Raw genomic sequence first — 13,080 nt, 5'->3', positions numbered from 1 at the left:
ATGGGTGAAAGCATACAAAAAAAACATACATGGCCATTATGAAATGCCTCTCCCCTTCACAACCAGACCTAACTTGCCTGACAACAGAGACTCAGCCATGATATGCCTCAACCACCTCAAAAGGAAACTGCAACGGGATGAAAAATATAAGGAGCAGTACGTCAAGTTCATGAAAGATGTCATCGAAAGAGGAGATGCAGAGCAAATCAAAAATGATGGGAGCAAAGGAGAAAGATGGTACATCCCCCATCATGGTGTTTACCATGTGAAGAAGCCAGATAAAATTCGTGTAGTGTTCGATTGCTCGACCAGATACAAAGGTACCAGCTGAAATGACCATCTTCTCTCCGGGCCTGACATGTTGAACAACTTGAGTGGAGTTCTGATCCGCTTTCGTCAACACCCTGTTGCTCTGATGTGTGACATTGAGAAAATGTTCCATCAATTTCATGTCCATGAAGCTGATCGGAACTACCTTCGCTTTCTGTGGTGGAGACAAGGAGACTTGAACTCAAAGCCAAGTAAGTTCCGTATGAAGGTACATCTGTTCAGTGCAGCGTCCTCTCCTGGATGTGCTAATTTTGGGCTGAAGCATCTAGCTAAGGAGAATGCTGACATCTACTCTCAAGGTTCACGATTTATCATGAGGGACTTTTACGTAGATGACGGCCTCAGAAGTGTGGAAAACACTGAAGATGGTATTCAGCTTGCTAGAGAGGCGCGTGAACTTTGTGCCACAGGTGGTCTTAGACTCCATAAGTTTGTGTCGAACAACAGAGATGTCCTTGAGAGTGTACCCCTCTCTGAAAGGGCTACCGATGTGACAGATATGGCCCTTATGTTTGATGATCTTCCACTTGAGAGCGCTCTCGGGATGCAATGGGATGTAGAGTCTGACCATTTCAAGCTGAACGTCAGCCTTAAAGAGCAGCCTGCAACACGACGTGGCGTTCTGTCTACTGTGGCATCTCCGTATGATTGCTCGGTTTTGTGGCGCCAGTCTTGCTCAAAGGGAAGATCATTCTTCAGGAGATGTGCAGGCGTGGCACAGGCTGGGATGATCCTCTCCCTGATGAGCTTCTTCCAAAATGGGAACAGTGGAAAAATGATCTGTCTCACCTGGATAATGTTACCATACCCCGCACTTACTCACCTGTTGGATTTTGAAAGGTTTCTACGGCAGAGCTACATCATTTCTCTGACGCCAGCTCAAAGGGTTACGGTCAGTGTTCATACCTCAGACTGCAAAATGAAGATGGAGATGTTCACTGCATACTAGTTGTTGGAAAATCCAGAGTTTCGCCAACGAAACTTACAACTATTCCACAATTGGAATTGACGGCGGCAGTTGTTTCAGTGAAGATAAGCAACATGCTCAAGGAAGAACTTGGATATGCTGATGCTGAGGAGTTCTTCTGGACTGACTCAAAGGTGGTCTTGGGATATATAAAAAAATGAAGCACGGTGATTCCACACCTTTGTGGCAAACCGTATTCAGAAGATTCAGCTCAGCTCAGCCCCTCAACAATGGAGATATGTTCCAACAAATGACAATCCTGCTGACCACGCTTCTCGAGGCTTGACTACAAGTGAGCTTCTGTCATCTACCTGGTTTACTGGTCCCAAGTTCCTATGGGACAAGGAAATGAAACTACCAGCAGATGAAACTCCAGACTTAACAATTGGAGATCCAGAGGTCAGAAGTGTTCTAGCACTCACCACAGGAACCACTCAACGAGTAAGCCTGGTTGATCGCTTATCTAAGCTTTCATCTTGGTCCCTGGCTACTCGAGCTGTTGCACGCATTTTAAGGCACATCAGCAAAAACAAGTCAAACAGTCTCACCACTGTAACAGAACAAGAAGATGCAGAATGTCACATAATCAAGGATCTGCAGGAAAATATGTATCAAGAAGAGTTGAAGCTGTTGAGAAAAAAGATTCCTCTACCATCTCACAATCCATTATACTCACTTGATGCATTCCTTGACTAAGATGGTGTCCTCAGGGTGGGAGGAAGACTGAGCAACTCCTCTCTTCCCAACTCCATCAAACATCCTGCGATCATCCCCAAAGATCACCACATCACAAGGATGTTGATTGCTCACCATCACGAAAGGATGAAACATCAAGGTAAAGGCCTCACCATTAATGATATCAGGTCCAACGGCTACTGGATTCCAGGAATTAACCGGGCAGTAGCATCTTTCATTCAGCACTGTGTCACCTGTAGACGGCATCGGAAACCAACTGAAGAGCAAAAGATGGCTGATTTACCCCCTGAACGTGTGGAACCATCACCCCCCTTTACCTTTTGTGGTATGGACTGTTTCGGCCCCTTTGCTACCAAGCATGGTAGAAAGGAAAATAAGAGGTATGGTCTTCTCTTTACTTGCCTCAGCTCCCGGGCCATCCATATTGAGATGCTTGACAACATGTCAACAGAGTCTCTTATTAATACCCTGAGATGTTTCATTGCCATACGTGGCACTGTTCGTCAGATAAAGTCAGAAAAAGGAAGCAACTTTGTCGGAGCCAGAAACGAACTCAAAGAAGCTCTCAAGGAAGTTAGTGCAGACCGGCTGGCTGCATTTCTTGCTGAAAAACAATGTGACTTTGTCGTGAATGCACCCTATTCAAGTCACGTTGGAGGGATGTGGGAGCGACAGATCAGGACTGTTAAAAGTGTCCGAAGGTCTATGACATGTTCAATACTTGGCAGAACAATTTTGGAGTAGATGGCGAAAGGAATATCTTGCCAATATTGCTCTCAGACAAAAGTGGCACATCTCACGAAGAAATATGCAAGTTGGAGGTATTGTGCTTGTGAAAGAAGATGATGTGCACAGAAATGAGTGGAGACTAGGGACAGTTTCCGGAATCACGACCGACAAAGACGGACTCAGAAGGAGGGAGATCTGCCTTGGTGACAGGAAGCTTGGCAAAAAAGGGGAGCGTCTCCACAAGATGTCTGAAGTTGAGCGCCCAGTCCAGAAACTAGTCCTGCTGCTAGAGAAAGGCTAATTCTGCTCCCCCAGCCCCCCCCCCGTTGTGGTTCATAATACCCTATTTTCAAAGTATCTAATCGCAATGCAGTGTATTAAGATTCTATATCTGTGTCAAATGTTATGTACTCCAATGTAAAGAGATTCATTTTTATTTGAGAAATCATTCGTACATAATGTATACTGTTCCATTATTCACTCATGATTGGTGGGAGTGTAAGTAACTTTTAAAAAATGTTCTTTAAATGTGGTAACTGCTTCTGTATGCCTTTATTTGTTTTCCCCTTTTTTATATACGTATATAATTCATGTTTTATTTTTTGTGCTCTTCTGGCGGAAGTAACGATCACATAACGAATATAATATCTTGATTAATATCTTCATATAGGATAGATTAAGCACTGGCTATGGCTGTCTCAGTATGCGATCCAGGAAATTCTTGTGCATGCAACTCAAGTTATCATCAATCCATGAAGCAGTAATTGTAACAGTAATTGTGTGTTCACACCAAACGCGAACACGAATTTCACGTTGTGTCATTCGCGCAAATTTGACGCTGGATCATTTTAGTGTCCATTTGACTTCTGGTGGAAGTAACGATCACGTAACGAAATGAAATTGACGCAGCTTTGAAACGGGCGGAACGGTTAAAAACGGATTGCGCTCTCCATGAAAGGACACTTTTCACAATTTTAAGCGCCTAGCCAGAATTGGGAACAAGGTATTGTGTGATATGTATTTGTTTGTTTTGTTTTGTTTTAATTTGCTCTGATGTGTAATTTGGTTTATTTGCTGTGTTTGAAGTGTTTAAATGTACATGTACATGTTCATAGTCTTTGACCGTTAAGCTGATGGAGTTACAAGAGCTGTCTTATGTGTATGTATTGTATGTATTGTTGTCAATGTCAGTTAATTTTTCATTAATGCACTTATGTATAGTTTTGTCATAAAGTTGATGTTTTTAAGATTTAATTGTATTTATTTAACTGTCTTATCTAGCTCTTACGGTGTTTCATGGAAGGATAACGGCTGAATGAAAATAAAGACTTCTGAGAAACATCAGTACGCCTTTACCATTGACTGGCTGGGGTCGCGACAGGGGGTAAAATAGAGGGTTAAGTTCATTCTTCCATCAGTCAAGCATCTTCATCTCATTAAAATTATCATTCCAGACAAGTCCATCCATCCATCCATCAATCAAATCTACACTTTTGTGAGGTATTTGTACCTTTTATATAATTACCTTGTTGCCATAAGAACAGTGCATATTACTTACCTGAAGAGACTTGCCCCACCAAGGCTACCTTTGGTTCAAACTGGACTGCCAGATAAAAAGACGGGTCAAGCTTGGTGTGTTTGCATCAGTCTCGTGGACATGATGAGGACAGTGAACAGGGGCATAGGAGGGGCAGCAGGACCCTGATGTTGCCTGACCACACCCCCAGGCATGATCTTGATTCAACCAGAGCAGTGCTGGGGGTGGGGTAGAATAGAGGGTTAAGTTCATTCTTTCATCAGTCAAGCATCCTCATCTCATTAAAATCATCATTCCAGACAAGTCCATCCATCCATCCATCCATCCATCCATCCAATCTACACTTTTGCGAGGTATTTGTACCTGGCAGGTCTTGCTAGGACCTCTGTCCTGACTTCCTCCAGTCCAGAGGTGGACTGTACCCCTGACCTCTGGATCTGTGATAGACTGGATCCTGCCAGGTTGGTGTCTGCAGCTGCAGGTTAGCAGCAGATGCCAACAACTTCATCAGGGCCTTCATTCTGTCTCTGTCACTCAGGTGAACCTTCACAAAGACCTGAAAACAACAGTTCATAACCAGTTCTGTGTGTTCCTGTGCAAAAATGCATTGTATTAATGTTATAAAAGTACTGTTTGTATGATTACCTGTTTTTATTCCTGTGCTCTGCTGCAAGCAAAGAGGGAACTGAAGTGTTCTCACAATATATTTTTCAATTCTCAAACCTCTCAATGGTGACTACAGTGCGAGAGACAAAAATGGTGAGTGAAATACACACGCACACACACACACACACTGTACAGCAGAGATTGCTTCTGTCCAAAAAGACACATGAATTTAGAATCATAATGGAGTGTCTTTGTAGTTCTGAGACATGAATTGGGGTTATAAATGGACTCAAATGGTAAACAGACTCAATTTTAGATAGCGCTTTTCTACCTTAGCGGCACTCAAAGCGCTTTACAATGTGATCTCACTCACCCATTCACACACACACACACACACACACACACACACACACACTGATGGTGGAGGCTACCATGCAAGGCACCAATTTACTCATCAGGAGCAATAATGGCTTCAGTATCTTGCTCAAGGACACTTCGACATGGTCACCGGGGTCGAGAATTGAACCAGCGACCCTTCGGTTACTAGACAGCCACCCTACCCCTGAGCCATGCTGCCCATATATGCATCTTCTACACTAAGACACTGGAGGAATGGCAATATAATAAGATTATAGTTATAAAAAATTGTACAATTACAAAAAAGTGTGCTTAGAGATGTATGTGTGGATCTATAAAGGATCAAAACATATCTTATATTTTGAAATTGGGGAAACAATTATAGAATGAAATACAACTAGTTCCAATCGAAAAGGGATTTACAGAAACAAAAAGTCATTGATTCAAAATAAATCAACGGTTTCATGAATAAATGATTAAATCTAAAAATTTATTGCAAATGCAGTTTTAGGGCGGCACGGTGGTGAAGTGGTTCGGGTGAACCCTGCCTCTCACATGAAGGCTGCTGGGATAGGCTACAGCCCCCCCCGTGACCCTTACAGGATAAGTGGTAGAAGATGGATGGATGGGTGGTTGGATGGATGGTTGGAAGGATGGATGGATGCAGTTTTAAAAAGGAAATGAGGCAAGACAATGAGGTGTAATAAAACATTTTTTTGACCACTTCATTGAAATTGCTGTGGTGAACAGTTACCTTCTCCACAAAGCACTAAACACAATACAAAACAAGACCCCCTTGTCCCACAAAAAGTTTTGGGAAGTTTTGACGTGGGAAATGGTGGAGCACTGTACAGCTGTGGCTGCTGCAGCCAGTCCGGGCCCTAGCGTCAGCACATCCTGCTTGCCTTTGTTGGGGGGGGTGGCACACAGCAGCGCAGGAAAGGTGTTGTCTGTGCGGCCAAAGTAAAACACAAGGCCAAGCAGATGCAGGACTACAAGGCCAAGGACATGAAGACACCTGTGTACTGTTCCAAGTGCAACGTGTCACTTTGCCTTGTGCCTTGAAGGAATTGCTTTGTGGAATATCACAAAAAGTAATTGCTTATTGTGATATTCCACATCAATTCCTTCAATCCCTTGAAGGCCCATTGTAAATAGTTGATTTGTTGCACTTTTTTTTTTTTTAACTTACTCTTATAGTTTGTTGTTGTGTTTTTTTTTTACTTGCACATTCCATTCCTCCTCAATAACATTGATCACTTTATATTTTATTTATTTTTTGTCACTTTTTTCTACCAAAAGAACTGCTGCTGGAAAGCCATTCCATCCCCTTATTGCACATTGTAAATAGTTCAATTTGTTGCACTCCTTCCTTAGATTTCATTTGCTCTAATTGTGTTTGCTGTGTTTCATGTTCTATATATTTTTTTATTTTATATTTGTTGCACTCTTATTTTACATTTTTTGCACAGAATGGTTGTTTGTTTCTATGTTTGCACTTTTCTGAAAATAAATATACTCCCTGTGGATCCAAAAAAGTAGAAGTTCCTGTTATTTTTCATTATTCTGTATTGCATATAGACATATAATTGCAGAATGTAAAATAAAAAATGATGAGGCACAAGGTAAATTTCATATCCAAAAGCTCCAATAGTTAGTAGTAGAGAACTAAAATTAAAATTTATTGTAATTTGGAGCCAGTTTTCATCAGAGGTAGAAAAAAATCCCTTTGGCACAATTTGGCACACTTTTGTTCTGAGTTCTCACCTGGGTGTATCCTTACAAAATCCTTGATGTAGGCTTCACTTCAAAACCCAAATTCTATCAACTTTGGTAAATTTGTGGTCAAGGACTGGATGAAGCTAATCAGTGGTGTCTGGGTGCATGAAATCATTGCTGGCATGGTGCTTTCCTCTGTCAAAAAAATAAAATATTTTGGCAAGAGTAAAAAAAAAACGTTATTTTTCCTCTGGTTTATTCCAATTTACTCAGGCTTAATGACAGATACAACCCCTCGGTGCAGGCCTGTATCGTTGCTTTTGGGAGTGGAGACCAAAAACACAGTGGTTGTTTCACTCACAATGAGCAGAAGAAATAAAAATCAAGCATTACCTCTCCAGAGCACGGGGTCCACAGAGAAGTGTATCCAGGTGTTACCCTCCACCGGATACACGGACAGCAGCGCAAGAGGGAGAGTCCAGCGTTTTTTTTCCAGCATTGCCAGAGGAACTCTGAGCATTCCAGGCTAGCTCAGAGCGCTACCTGGTTGTTGTCTCTCGTTCCCGGACCGAAAATAATCCAAACAAAAGGTCACACAGTCAAAACGAGGCTACTAATTCTAACTAAGGTGGCTTGTAGCAGCGCAACGGTTGTTAAGTTTCCGGATACTCACTGGGTTAACGAGCAGCTAATTAAGTCCTCGGACGCTCAACACGTTGAACTTAATTTCTGCGAAAAGACTGGTCTTAAGAACATCTTGCCAATAATCTTAACCACAGTCTAGTCCACAAACCTAAAGCTCTCCGCTGGAAAAACTTTGCATAGACGAAGACGGCTCTTCCATCGTCTGATCAATTAGTTTTTTGTTTTTTTCACCATCTCCCACAGACCCCAGATCAGTGCATACACGTCACGTGAGCCAATCAAGACTCAAGACACTACCTCTGTGACCAGGTACATTTCTCCAGAAGATATCTCTTAAAAAATAACTTATCGGAGTAATCCTGCTTTTTCAAATTTGGTTGACATTTTATTTTGGGTGTTTGTCTTTTCCACAGGTTTTCCTGTAGAGAAATTTAAATTAACAGAGGAAGTTTTTTGCAGCGGCATCATGAAAGACAAACATCAGTTGATGTCAGAATAGAATTCCGTGAGTGTAATGTGTTTTTCTTTAATCTCGCTTTAAAATGCATCATCGTGATGCAACAAACCCCTCCCCTTCCCAACTGTCACATATAGGTTATAAATCGTTCTGTCTTAAGACCTGAAGGTGTTGAGGCAGGAGGTTTGTATTCAACAAACTTTACTGAGAGAAACAACACCAGTTTGAGAAACTCTACAGTCGTACCCTAAGATCAATTTCTGACTCTTGAATCAAGTTCACGCTGAAGATTTGACTTGAAGAATGTCTTGCAGGACTTATTCCTTACCCAGCTCGGACAACACAGATGTTTCAGGTAAGAGTAAAAGTATGGCAACATGTTGAAAGAAACTAAGATGTTACACAGGACAGCTCTGCTCTAGTGTTCAGGATAGATTACCAGTGTCTGATACTTTAAGGATTTTGTTCGTCATCTCATCCTGTCTGTCGTTAGCCTCGTAGCACAACTGCCTAAGTCATATTTTGGCCAAATTGATATCTGCCTAACTCACCGAACTACTAAACCTAAAGATATGACTGAGGCAATTGTGCTACGAGGCTCTAACGCTATGTTACTATTGTGTCTGTTGGGGTTTCTTAAATTCATTTGAATTCAGTAACCATGTGAAGGCACACTTCAAAGCTTAAACCTCTGCCAAGGTGCATGCATTGTTTGTGTGGAAATTTCGGCATAGTGAATTTTTGGGTTCCATTTTAAGAAAACTTGGTGCATCCGGTCCCATCACTGACTCCAACTCATTGACTAAAAGTAACACAAGGGGAAACAATGTGTTTAAGCAATAAAAATGGTAAAAGTTCAAGATGGATGGAAATGTAGCACTTGATCAGTTGGCAGGAAAGAATCTGTTAGAGGTTGCCATGGTGATGAAAACTGCCACTTAGTTGTCTTCTAAAAGCTTTGGTCTTCCTGACATGGCAGTCCATGGGTCAGTTGGAGGGTCAGGGAGAAAGAAACATCTATGTGTTTAAAAAAAATTGAAACACCTTCAGCTAAAACACGTACATGAAAGTATTATTTGTTGCTGTGGGGAGCAATTGAACAGACATTTCACTCTTTCCCATCTGTGTGTGATGTTCACCACTTTAGTCTCTGAACATCCAGTCAGTTAAGAGAAAAATATTGGTGTTTTTGCCCTGTGAAATTTAGTGAGTTCTTCTTGGCTCATACTCATATATCTCTGAACCAAGTTTCATTGTGTCATCCTGCTAAAATACAATCCAAACTTCCTTAAATGATGATTCATTTGCATTGGAGACAGTTCACGGGATCTTAGAGGGACTCACAAAGATTAAAAGGCAAGAATGTGAATCGTTTGTTGTTGTAATTCAGCTGATGAAATATGTTCCTCATCTACAGTTACTTCTATAGCACCAGAGATCCAGGCAGCCCAAACCCTGTACAGCAGCTCGACCTCTTATTACATCCTGGACTTTATCGGCGAGGGCTGTTTTGGAAAAGTGGCCAAGTGCCGAAATCTTGTGACCAAGGAGACAGTTGCTGTGAAGATTCTCAAGAATGATACTGAGTTTCTTCAGGACACAGAAAAGGAAATGACCATGCTGCAGATGATCAGTGGCCTGGATCCTGCTCGTACCAACATTGTAAAATTTTTTGAAAAATTTGATTTTATGGGACACACCTGTCTGGCCTTCGAAATGCTGGACCAGAGTCTCTTTGATCTCCTGAACCAGCGAGAATGGAAGCCCCTGTCTTTGTGTGAGATTCGTCCAATCGCACAACAGCTGCTGGAGGCCCTGGACGCCCTGAGGGTTGTTGGTGTTCTGCACACTGACATCAAACCCGACAACATCATGCTGGTCAATCAGCAGAAACACCCCCTCAGGGTCAAGCTCATAGACTTTGGGGAGGCGATTCCAGTCTCTGCAGCCACAGTGGGGCTGGAAATCCAGCCAAGAGGTTTCAGGGCACCCGAGGTCACCCTTGGTCTCCCATTCAGCCAGGCCATTGACGTTTGGGGGCTGGGATGCGTCCTGGGCTTCCTGTACCTAGCAGACAACCCCTTTCCAGTTGAGTGTGACTACCAGTCCATGAAGTGCATGCTTGAGGTTTTGGGCCAGCCAGCGGACCACATGCTGAGGACCGGTTTATACACCCGCTTCTTTTTCAATGAAGTGGATACAACTGATGGAACAAGGTGGGAGCTGAAGACCCCTGAAGAGTATGCCGAAGCCAGCGGTGTGGAGCCTAAGGAAAGGAAGGCCTTCTTTGACCTTCCGAGCTCTCTGGATGACCTTGTCTGCATCCATCCTGAAGGGAACGCAGCCGAGTTTGAGGACAGGAGGGTGTTTGTGGACCTCCTAAAAGGTCTTCTGCAGCTTGATGGGGAACAAAGGGTCTCCCCCCGTCAAGCTCTGCAACATTGCTTCTTTACTTTCACCCACCTGACCCACAGCACAGACGCCTGCTCCTATGTGACCACTGCCCGCCACATGATGGACATCTGTCAAGTGGATGATGTCCACACCTCTTCATCTTTTGGACCCCCAATTAATGTGACCAAACACCCCGTCACCACAAACAACCTGGCCAATGGAGAGGAATCCCCCTACTCTGAAGATGAAGAGGGCTCGTCTGCTGATGAACATGAAAGTGTCAGGTCTTCAGATGATGACAATCACCTTTCAGAGGAAGATGAAGACGCCCAAGATGAAGAAAATGAGGGCTGGTCCTCTGATGACGACAAAGACACCTGGTCTTTAGATGATGAAGACACTTTGTCTGAAGATGACGAGGTAGACACCTCGTCTGAAGATGACGAGGAAGACACCTCGTCTGAAGATGACGAGGTAGACACCTCGTCTGAAGATGACGAGGAAGACACCTCGTCTGAAGATGACAAGGAAGACACCTGGTCTACAGATGAAGATGGAGATGCTTGTGATGAAGACATAGACACCTGCTCCTCAGATGGACCACGAGAGCCTTCTCAAGTTTCTTCATCCGTCTCCACTCCAAAAGTGTTCAGAAGGATTCACAAATTCTTTCGCCAAATCACCACTGCCATTTGCTGCTGCTTCAGACCCGTAACAGAAGACTGACTTTGGTTGGAATAATTTTTTTTTCAAGAGTGTGAGACTCATAAAAAAAAATCAACCTGACGTGAATTGAATCAACATGAGGATGGGGATCAACATTAAAATAAAAAAATCAGGAACATCACAAGGCGAAATGGTGGATCAGAGTCAGGGCCAAGTGAAGTAATCTGACAATCTGGCAAAGAGTGAGGACCATTCCAGATGTCCCTGGAGCTGACGATTCTCCTACCACCCTCAGCCCCATGGCCAGGAGAGAGCGTTCCACCTACCTGACATGTAAATGAGCAACTATCCCCTAGAGTACATTTTTATTAGAATAAAAGGCTTTTCATTTACACACCAAACAAAAACAACACACCAATTCTCATATTTTTTTTGGTTTGTTACAGTAAAATGAGCTGCGCTTTAACCAGAAGAAGATGTGGAGACGTCCCTCCTGCTGCGTCTGATGACGACGATGCTTTTGTTGTTTGCCAAGCAAGAATAGAAGAAGACCCAGAAAGCACCTCATGTTTCTATGGAAAACTATTGAATCAGTTTTTTTTAATGAACTTTGAGTCTGTTGCACAAAACTTGCATGAATGTTTGAATTTCATCCTGAAAAAAGGTTGTCTTTGATGAGATGATGAATGTAAGTGAAAATAACTGAATAATGAATTGTTTAAATGAAAACTAAATTCCACCTGAATGTGGATTCAAGTCTAAATTTTAATCATTAATCCAAAATTATGTTGACCCTTACTGTCATTACCAGACACAGGCAGGACTTCATCAGTAGGTGTTGGTCTTTGGCTTAGAGAAACAGCCTTCACTAAGATGGCAACAACTTCAAAGTTTACAAAGACACACACACACACACACACACACACACACACACACACACACACACACACACACTTGTTTTGTAGAGTCATGAAACTAAACACTGATCTTGTATCTTAGCAGGTAAGCGGCCTCTGGGTTTTCACACAGCGCGCGTTCATGGATTCCATCAAGCTGCCTACCCAAAGCTACAATACTGAACTGGCAGACGAGGTATGATGATGACCTTCACTCCTTTCTCCAAGCAAGTCTCAACATGATTTAGATGTTGCAGCTAAATGTGATTTTAATATTTCTTGCAGGATCGTTGGGATGCTGACTGAGAGGATGGTGGACAAATCTGGGGTCCTGTACGGCCTGAGGCACGTGGCCATGGCCTTTTTTCCTCCCCTATGTGCTGTTACCTTGCCGTGGTGGGGGGGCTTATGGTCCTCTATGACTCTGAAGGCTGCCACAATGGGGGTCCCCAGCAGGTCCAACCATGCCAGGCAGGTTTCAGAGGAGAGGCCAGACTAAAATCAGCACTCGCACCCCTGGATTGGGGTTTGGTGCCAGGCTTGTCCATCTCCCCCGTTCTGTGTGCTGCTCTCCTCCATGTGTAGAGGGAAGATGAAAACTGAACACTGGTTCCAGTTTGGACATCACAGCTCTGGACCAGTTAAGGTCGAGTGAAAAAAAGACTAAGTGAACCAATGTTGATGAATTGTTGGACTTCTAAGTTTGTAGTTGGGTCCATGTCTTTCTGGATATTACATGTTCATGTGTTTTCTGTTGTGATTCAGTAAAATCAATGACTGCAGAGCTCTGAAGCAGTAAAATAAACAACATGGTGGTTTAAATGCAGTGTTGATAACATGTATATCTGAAACAATCTCCCAGAAAACCGCAGGTCTACTGCAAGTGTGAGCTCTTTCAAATCAGAGCTGAAGACTTTACTGTTTGCCACTGGCTTTTATTAAATCAAATCTGTGGCTTCAAGTCAATATCTCACACTGCACTTTAACTTGTAATCTGGCTTTCATTTCCAATTTTCAACTTTTTATTTCTGATTGTAGCCCTTTTAATTGTTTTGTTTCTTTGCGTAGATTTTTATTGCTT

The 13,080-nt window shown here is 42.8% G+C and overlaps 1 protein-coding gene across 1 annotated transcript; it reads left to right on the top strand.

The window, feature by feature from the left end:
- Positions 1-8,218: 8,218 nt before the first annotated feature.
- LOC147247557 (homeodomain-interacting protein kinase 1-like) lies at positions 8,219-11,909 on the top strand. Its single transcript, XM_086180351.1, has 3 exons — positions 8,219-8,398; positions 9,461-11,436; positions 11,550-11,909. Exons 1-2 carry the CDS (start codon positions 8,347-8,349, stop codon positions 11,161-11,163), a joined length of 1,755 nt encoding a protein of 584 aa, XP_086036477.1. The 5' UTR covers positions 8,219-8,346; the 3' UTR covers positions 11,164-11,436; positions 11,550-11,909.
- Positions 11,910-13,080: the final 1,171 nt, after the last annotated feature.

The sequence above is a fragment of the Aulostomus chinensis genome, chromosome 16 (assembly GCF_037954235.1).
Source record: "Aulostomus chinensis isolate RoL2024-O1b breed Wild chromosome 16, RoL_Achi_v1.0, whole genome shotgun sequence".
In the NCBI taxonomy this organism is placed as follows: Eukaryota; Metazoa; Chordata; class Actinopteri; order Syngnathiformes; family Aulostomidae; genus Aulostomus; species Aulostomus chinensis.
The sequence above is the reverse complement of the archived record's forward strand: the minus strand, read 5'-3'. Positions and strand labels throughout refer to the sequence as shown.